The sequence below is a fragment of the Varanus komodoensis genome, unplaced genomic scaffold (assembly GCF_004798865.1).
Source record: "Varanus komodoensis strain SLA01 unplaced genomic scaffold, ASM479886v1 scaffold29_1, whole genome shotgun sequence".
NCBI classification, from domain to species: domain Eukaryota; kingdom Metazoa; phylum Chordata; class Lepidosauria; order Squamata; family Varanidae; genus Varanus; species Varanus komodoensis.
Window position 1 is genome coordinate 8,747,961 of NW_025335759.1, and position 9,390 is coordinate 8,757,350.

At 46.4% G+C, this 9,390-nt stretch overlaps 1 protein-coding gene across 3 annotated transcripts; it reads right to left on the reverse strand.

Moving 5' to 3' along the window:
• Nucleotides 1-28: 28 nt before the first annotated feature.
• Nucleotides 29-8,010, reverse strand: LOC123025851 (phospholipase A2 inhibitor gamma subunit B-like). 3 transcript variants are annotated; one of them, XM_044434945.1, is made up of 6 exons: nucleotides 7,915-8,010; nucleotides 5,378-5,470; nucleotides 4,365-4,481; nucleotides 2,246-2,398; nucleotides 1,588-1,731; nucleotides 29-406 (listed from the first exon to the last, which is right to left on the reverse strand). In XM_044434945.1, the coding sequence occupies exons 2-6, from the start codon at nucleotides 5,424-5,426 to the stop codon at nucleotides 261-263; spliced, it is 609 nt and encodes a 202-aa protein (XP_044290880.1). In that variant the 5' UTR covers nucleotides 5,427-5,470; nucleotides 7,915-8,010; the 3' UTR covers nucleotides 29-260. The 3 variants fall into 3 exon arrangements, with proteins under 3 accessions (XP_044290880.1, XP_044290877.1, XP_044290878.1); XM_044434942.1 differs by lacking the exon at nucleotides 7,915-8,010 and adding an exon at nucleotides 6,082-6,953; XM_044434943.1 differs by lacking the exon at nucleotides 7,915-8,010 and having other exon boundaries at nucleotides 5,378-6,062.
• Between the last annotated feature and the right edge of the window lie 1,380 nt (nucleotides 8,011-9,390).

Genomic DNA, 9,390 nt, shown 5'->3' on the forward strand with positions numbered 1-9,390 from the left:
GTCTCCCCATTAAATCACTCCACCAACATTAAAAAGGAACACCTTTCATCTGTTTTAATGCACATCAGTACTTTTTTCACATAGAATAGACAATTAAGTGCCATGAGTGACCTCGGGTTGGAGGACCTTATGGAGAAGCAACACAGAGACATTATACAGATTCCAAGCAATGCAGCCCAACACAAAGGGATTAAAAAGGGGTTCTTCACCTGCAGGAGTCCAGCTTATCCTGAGAAGGTTGTTGTTGATCAAGCCATCTTTCAGGCCGAGGTGGAGTTGGCTCCTTTGCACACAGCACTGGTGATGATGGAGCGAATCCCCCCGATATCTGATTCACCCACTTTCAAATCACTACAAACCCCCTTGGTGACGCAGCCTTTCTGGAGAGTGTTGGCAACAACAGTTCCTGGACACGGAAGAAAGAATTGCAGTCAAATAATAGCATGGGTGCCCAGAAACAACAGCCTTCCGCTCCAAGTGGGCCAAGTCCCAGGATCTTCTGCAAGTCATATTGACACATGGCCTTAAATCCAGGTTTTGCAAGACTTTGCATAGCCCAAACCACCGGATGGGTTGATGGACTAACCCCAGGGCTTAACATGGAAGTGTTAAGTGTTAGCGGTGGAATAATCCCAGGGCTTAACATGGAAGTGTTCCACATGAGGTGATCACCATGGAATTTTCTAGCAAGATCAAGAGGAATTTCAGATCCCTTTGGGGCTCCACGTGCTTTTTACACATTTGTTACACATCACTTCATGCCAAAGGACAGGAGCAGTGGATCTTTCTACTTCAATAGTTTCATTACGTTCTCAGCAAGTTTCTGAGGAGTCCTGCCCCTGGGTCCCCCTGCCTCATCGCCCCCAGAACACGCCTCAGCTCCACACTGGAGTTGCTTTTACAGAAGGAATCCATGTTTCTTGTCCATGGCCGCAATCCAGACAATTCAGTTCCCGATTGTTTTCAATGGGTTTACTCTGGGGTGGGGGTAACACGGGACTTGCTTGGATTCCTGTAGCCCCACGACCCCTCAGAGCATTCATTGACAACCTCCACTATTGTGCCCCCAAAACTTTCATTGCTGGGGGGAAAATGGCAGTTTGCTGTTAAATTTCAGAGACAAAGTTAATTCTGTTTCAGCCCAATGGCTCCGTTTGCCAGTGAACTTCGGCAGCAAACCACGGGTGTTTTCTCCTGCTCCGTCCTATCCGTTGTGACAAATTTAGTGGAAATGGTGCCAGGGTTCAGCTCAGGTGAGGTCCATGGGGGTGAAGGTGGCCCCTGGATCCCCCCAAAATTGCCCATACCCTCTGATTTCTCTATGGTCAAATCTGGATTCAGCTGAATACGAACATTTCTGAAGCCACTTGAGACCCAGTGATGTGGGACACTCAAAAGACTGATTACAACATAAGCACCTGTGGACCTGAGCACACCATTAGTGGTATTAGGCGTGACTCTTCATTAAAACCATCACACTTATCTTGCATATTTAACTAGTATGGACTGTACCTCTTGCTTTTCACAGCCATTTAACCCCTCTACATCCGGCCCCTGTTCCGTGCACATGTTTGAACTCAGAATTACCATGAACAACTGTTGCAGCTAAATCGAGACATTCACTCTCCGGTCCAACACAGTCCACCATCTCCTCCTCATTACAGGTGCCCGAAAACAAAGAGTAGCAGCTCGGACATTGCTTCCCGTTGGGTTTGATGATGACTGGAGGCACTGAAACCAATTGGCCAAAGCCCATCAGTTGGGAGGATAGACAGACAGACAGACAAATAAATAAATAATGGACCGTGCCCTTTGCTGCTATTTTAGTAGTATATTCTAAAAATCCCAAATATTAAAAAGGAGCATACTCCTGTCTTCGCAACAAGGAAAGAAAAATAAAAGAAGGAAAGAATACAAGGTCATTAGTAAGTGCAAGAAACAGGACTATAGGGTGGCCTCAGTGAAAATTGATACCTTTTTATTCTCCCAATATTTTAATCGCTAATTTGCTTTAATTGGTGGTTTTATATTTAACGTCAAATGCTGTGCCACTCCTACTCTTATTTGTATTTTTATTCTGTTTTATTAATGGTGTTGTAAACCATCCCAAGAGGTCTGTGAAGGGACAGTATAGAGAAGTTTTAAGTAAATAAAATAAAATAAAATAAAATAAGGTGGGCGATGGCAGTGAATTACTCAGTAAAAATGAGGAGGGGGTGGAAACAGGGGAGAACGTGGGACTTACATTGAGGAACGGCGGTTCTACAGGCTGCCCCGACACAGCAGGTAATCCTTGCCCTCAGGTTTTGCCCGTGACCAAAGTGCATATACTGCGGCCCATACCTGCAGACGCTGGAAGATTCACAGGTCTTGGCTATTGTCTGGACGTGGAATCCAGCTGCAGACATAAAGGAATGAGAAAGGGAATCACAGCATGCACTTAAAAATAAATATATTCCTTTTATCAATGAGCTTTGCAAGTTTCAGGGAAGGAGAAACTAAAACACAGCCCCATTTATTAATCTGTTTATAACAAGAAATAATTCCTCCTATATTTAATTTCGGCTATAGCCCTATAATTATTTATCTGTGGGTAAGTCTCATTATGCTCGAAGAGGCTTACTCCTGAGTAAACAACTATAGGCTGAGGCTATTACTCCATTCTAATCTTTGTTATACTGATTTCTGCCATAAGGCAGTTCGAACTGGTATATGATCATAGTCCCAACCACATATCACCTCAGCCAACCTCAATACCAAGTTCATAGTGTAATGAAGCAAACAAGCCAGAGACACATGAAATACAGCCTACAGCAAACTTATAACCAGGGCTTTTTTTATCATAGAACTCACCGGAACGGCTTTCTGGCACCGTTTTTTGACGGATGTTTCCAAGTGATTGTGAATCGCCCTGTTGGGCGTAGCAGATCGGCAGCAAAAACCATTAACTGCTCGGCTTGGGATTGGTCGTGTGGTCACACGCTGAGTGCTTACTGCCGGCTGCGACCATTGTGTAAAAGTGTGCCCCCAAGACGTGAGTTCCAGCACCGTTTTTTTTTTTTTTTTTACAAAAAAGCACCGCTTATAACAGTGGCAGGGTTTTGTTTTGGATTACGGCTGAAAGCTGGAACAAGCAAGGTAGACTAGGCTTGGCATCTCTATGGCTGATGGAATCAGGGCCGTTCTAGCTCGGTACCTTGGATGCCAAGGCCCCCGGTTCTGGCCCCAGCATCTCCAAGTAGGGCTGAACACTAGGAGAATGCAGAGCCCAGCGACAGACAAGTGCCTGCCTTTCCACAAATGTTGCAACTGCCAGAATCCCTGACGTCGATCATATTGGCCAAAACTTCTGGGAATTGTGCTTCAACACCACGTCCAGGTGGCCCACCTCTGGTCCTTACAATACTTCTCTAAATGGTCTGGTTCACCACAGGGCAGTTTTCAACGCTTTGGCAGATGTTTAACGTATCACTATAGCCCTGTTTGGCATTTGCCCGATTGCATGAGGAAGACTGACATCGTGCGGCAGGTGGGGGCCTACGGGCCAGTCACTCGCCACCCTCCCTGCATGTGGGGGCTCCTTTCCGCTCTGGGGGCCAAAGAGGTTCGCAGGAACATTTGTCTCCACCCACTTGGAGTTGCCGCATGAACACAAGGCCTGCCTCGTCAGGGTTGTCACACCTTGTCAGAGATGATGGTGTGTAGACTTGTGAGTCTGATCAGCTCTCTCTTGTGCAAAGACACCCACATGCACAGCTGTCTTCAGACCACTCCACTGAATGTCAAAGGTCTCGGTTGATCCCCGCTTGGATGTGGGCATTGTGGCAGGGCTCGGAAGCACACCTTTATGCCTGACACATTTTTAGCCCCTTCATGTTGCAGTGAATGCTTGAACAGGGCTGATACGTTGGTCACACACACACACACACACACACACACACATATGACAACCAATACCTTTTTTCTCTCTGCTCAAGAGGAGACACAGGAAGGAGAGGGACATCTCCCTGTGCTTGGTCAAGGGCATGCTTGGCTTAAGCTACAGAGAACGGGCATCTTTTGCTGCCATGCTCACACACAAACCTTACCCTCATTTGCCTAAGTGCCAAGGGTGAAAAAGCCAGACGATGCCTGCATCAGCTCTTGTCAGAAATGTCCCCACACAAGGGTCCCCAATCTTTGGGGGGGGGGTGCCATGGATACCATTTTGGAGATGAAATGCTAAGCAGTAAATTCTATGGATGAGCATCTGCTTGAACTGGACCCATGATCTGCCACATGGCGTGGCTCACTTCATTCCTGCTATCCTGGGCCTGGCCCAGCTACTCAGAGGCTCAGCTTCACTTGCGGTCGCTCTTGCTCACCCAGAGAGCTTTCAGACACAGCAATAACACAGGTGTCCTTGCCAGCCTCACAGGTCTGCATGATGCCCGTACAGCTGGTGCCGACACCTGCACAGACCTCGCATTCCAGAGAAGCACCTGGAGATGGAGAGGAGAGGAGAGAAGAGGAGATCTCAGGCCTCCTGGTCATGGTAGGACGCTCCTACCACCAGGGATGAAGCAATGTAGTGCACAAGTTACAGCTCTGGGAGAGCCAAACAACACAGTTAATCCATCCCATGAGAGCAGCCCAGGACTCTTAATCTCCACTTCCAACAGGCAAGCAGAGAAGGCTGGAGGGGATTCCAATAAAAGACACCCTCTTATCTGCTTTTCTTGCTGCAAGCAATGAATTGTCTCTAGATCTGACAGTTGGAGGGGTGGGGACATGAGCCATTAAATCAGCCGTTTCCAACTGAGGGTCCTCCAAGGTTTTTGGACTACAATTCCCATCATCACTGATGATTGGGCATCCTGACTGGTTATGATGGCAACTGGAGTACCTAATACCTGGGAGCCCAAGTTCGGGAAAGGATGCACTCAGGAAAGAAACAACAGATTGGCCAGTTCCCAGGCTGGTCTGGTCAACACCTTCTCTGGTTTCTTCTGCATGTTGGTATGGAGAGTTTTCTTCTGCTTGAGGTAAAGAGCTCGTGTGGAGCATAAGGGTGTAGTCAACCTCTTGAGCCACGGGGCTCAAAAAAGGAGCAACTTCAGTGTATAACAATATGCCCACCCGTGTTGTGAGAAAGAATGAAACTCTTATACTGAGAAGTTCATCTAGGAATTTGGAGAAAGGCAAACTCTGAAAAATAATTAAGCTTTCATCTCCACATTAGTCTGGGAGGTGCAGATTGGGTCGAATTGTATTAAATTCTATGCACACCGATTGAAGAATGCCTATTTAGGCCAGTGTGAAAGCCCCTCCCCTCTCGGCTGTAGACATGAAAATGAACCGCTGGGTTGCTCCACAGGTAGCCTGAGCCGCTCCTTACTTGTATATATGAAGACAAAGCAAGGCAAGAGTCCCAGGAGAATCTTCATGGTGGTGGCAAATGCCGGTGTGTAGCTGGGGAACCAAACCAGACCTGCAAGCAGATGGTGTCCAGCAGCAAAATGGAGGCGTTTTAAGAAGCATCATTGGACAGACAAGGGCACAACCTCTCCAGTTACACAGTTCCGAAGTGCATATAGTGCATAAAAACACATTGCATAAATTAATCCACCAAATATTGCAAAGAAAACCAAGCACATGATAGCAGGCCAGTGGGGTGAGCCCTTGCAATAGCAGAGCAGGACTCGGGAGACCTGTGTTCCGATCCCTACTCAGGCACTATGTATTAGATTCATAGCCTGCTTTTTTGCAAGAGCTCGAAGCAGCTCACGCCACTCTCCTCCTGCTGCTCTCAGTCTTATCCCGCAAGAACAGTCCTGTGAGGCAGGCTGAGCTGAGAGTCTGACTGGCCCAAAGTCACCCAGTGGGATCCATGGCCAAGTGGGGACTCGAACCCGGTTTTCCCGAGTCCAGTCCACGCTCTTCACCACCACGCCACACTGGCTCTCCACATGGGTCATGCTTTCATTGGGTGACCTGGAGCAACTTGCTATTCCTCAAACTAATGTACCAGGCAGGATTAAGCAGGAGGTACAAGGCCACTAAGACGACAGGGATGCGCCCTGAGATGCTGGGAAGACTCACCAATGGGTCCTCAGATGCTGGGAAGTGACAAATTCTCCGTTATCCCTGTTTCTTTGGGCAGTTCTTGCCTCCTCCTTCCTTTATAAAGAAGAGGCCTGATCACACATTTCCGAAGCTGGTGCCTTGCTCCGCCCATTTCCGAACATCTCTGACTCCAGGCCCTTCGGATTTAGCACTGCTGTGTGTTTACTTCCCTTTTCACCAGAGCTGTGAACTGATGAACAAACTTCATCCAAACCCTTTTAGAAGTGCCACTGAGTGTGATGTTCCTTACTCCCAGGTAGAGTGGCAACCCTACCCTATATGCACATCGATCAGGATGCATTTGATGCATGGACACTGGGTCCAAATAAATATGCCTGGGGTTTACCCCGTCCCCATGGAATAGATTGCTGCAGTACATATAGGTTCTGCGCATATTTTTAGAGCAACTTCCTCTAAATCCCATGGAGCACAGCTTCATATACATGTACTAGGGGACAGAGTGCCTTGAAATGGTCAGTGCTAGCTGCTGCTTGGATGTGTTCAAGATTGTACTAGATTATACTGAGAGACATGTCCATCGTGGCATAAAGCCATACTTTAACGGTGCTATCTGGAGGCCCTTAGATAGCAGTGCAGTCCTGAGCAGGATGCAGAAGGTCCTTGCTGAGGCAGAGACCATCCAGACATGCCTCCTTGGACCTTAAGATCATCCCCTGAGGGCCTTGCCCGGGAGCCGCGGTTAAAGGATGCGAGGAAGCTGGCTACCCACGCAAGGGCCTGCCTGGTTGTGGCACCCTGCTTATGGAACTCACTGCCCGGGGAAACGTGCTTTGCCCTGACCTCATGCATCTTCCAGCACCAGGCAAAACACTCTTTGTTCTCCCAGTATTTTATGTGTTAAGTGAGACATATTTTAAAAAATATTATGCTTTCTCTTATTATTTATTTATTTATTTGGAGGTTTTATCTGCCGTCCCATCACTTAATGCCTCAGGATGGCTTACATAAATAAACATGAATAGACAACGTAGTGCCTAATACAAAAAATATAAATTACACAAATTGAAAACCCCAATTCATTCTGGCTGGAAATTAAAACCTACAGATAATGTTAAATGTTGTTAAAATATTGTTTAAATAAAAAGGTCTTAGCCTGGCGCCGAAAATCAAATAATGACGGCGCCAGGTGGACCTCTCCGGGGAGCACATTCCATAGATTCCATTCTTATGTACTTGCCAGGTCATTGCTCATTTATTTAAGCTATTTTTAGTTGTTTAGGTTTATTTTAGGGTTCTTGTTGGTTGGCTCAGGTGTGGGGCTGCTGAAATGTTGTAATGTATTGTTATTAATGCATTATTATGATCATATGTTACTAATGCATTCTATATTTTTGAATGATTAAACCTGAGAGCCAAGTTGGCTATGGATATATAAAAGCCTGTACAAATAAAATAAAATAAAATAAGAATCCCGGTAGACCTCTCTCCTCCATCTGCCAATGTTGTCTCCGCATGCTTGCCCTTGGGAAGTTAATGGAATGGGTTAATTGGTGGCTTTGGAAAGTTGAGCCAACTCGAGTGTTTGGCAATGGATGGGGCATGCCAGTCAGCTGCAAGGCCAACCCAACAACTTTTTCTGCTTTCATCAAAGGACAAGATGGCATCCACCTCCCAGAAGCAATTGCAGAAGCCAGCCAGATGGACAGCTGCATCTTACTTGGACACTGGTAATGGGACAGGGTCCTTCACCGTATCCGAAGGCATCTTAGCGTCTGCACTGGTAGCTTCTCCCAGTGCCCACCCCCACCTGAAATGCATCTTCCGCCTGAAATGACCTCCTTACTCTACCTCATTGTGAGACTGGTGGCCTCTTTCTGCTTCAGGCATTTTCCTTCTCCCTGCTCAGGGATGGAGAAGCGGATGATGTGGTATCAGATTCCCCACCTAAAAATAAGAAGAGGAAGAAAGCCGCTAAAAACAAAGCTATTTTTTGTTGGGTACAATGTGTGTTGATATCAGATCTGGATAAGGCCTGTTTGCTAGGGCAGGAAGTGGTTTGGGTCCCCCACCCCCCCACTCCCAGCCCCACCAGCATAATTCTGTTCCTGTATTAGGCCACCGTGTCCAATAATGAAATGCACAACTCATTCTTGTGTAGTGCTCATCAAGATGATATGGAGAGATCACATTTGCCCTGTAGACGTACACAAAATCATGAATGCACAGAGTCTCCTCTACTGTCCAGTGTGTGCACTCATTCTGGGATGGCGGGAGTCCAGTCCTCTTGATTCTGAGTCAGTATAGTGCAAATCAAACTAGCTCGTGAGCTGCCATCTGCAAGATGGACCTCGATCCACATTCTTTTAAACTGATGATGCAGTTTGTGGAAGCCAGTGCTGGAAACCAGGTTTAATGGGATTCATACACATCACACAAGGCCGTGTGGTTTTCCAGTGCAGCTTTCAATAAAAATGGTCCCTTTTGCAGAAAACAACACCTTAGAAGCAGCTCAGTCATGTGTCTTCCAGGTGCTGTTTTGTAAAAAAAATAAATAGACCAAGCAAGCAAGCAAGCAAAAACTGGCTTTTTACACACAACAGCACTAGAAAAAATGGATGAGTTTGCAATAGTTGTGCAAAGCTCCCTGTTGTTGTTTTGTGCCACAAAGTCATCTCGGACGTATCTCTTGGAAATTCAAAGCTGTGGCTTCCACTGTGGAATCAATGCATCTCCTAGTTGCTCTTTCCTTTCTTCTTCTCCCGTCAACACTCCTAGTGTGGTTGTCTTCTCCAGTGAGTCTTGCCCTCTCACAATATGCTGAATGTGTGACAGCTTCAGTTTCATAATTCTCCCTTTCGAGGAAAGATCTGGCTTGATTTGATCTAGGTTCAAATCCAGTCCTCCTGTGCCTTTCTCACAGTCCAGGATATTCACACATCTTTCCTCCAACACCATGTGCTGAATGCATAAATTTGCTTTGGGTAAGCTTTCCTCACTGTCCAGTGTTCACACTCATGCATGGTGACTGGGAATGCAATGGTATGGATGATCTTAGTCTAGGTCTCCAGAGAAACATCCATTCAATTGATGCCCTTCCAACTCTCATAGAATCATAGAATTGTTGTAAGCCGCCCTGAGGCTTCAGCGAATGGGGCGGCATAAAAATGTTTTAATAAAATAAATAAATAAATAAATAAATATAGTAGTAGAGTTGGAAGGGGCCATGAAGGCCATCAGGTCCAACCTCCTGCTATTGCTCAGACTTCTTTGAATTTCTGGGATACAGTTAAGGATCTGTTGACATTCTTTGGGTTGGAGGAGAGT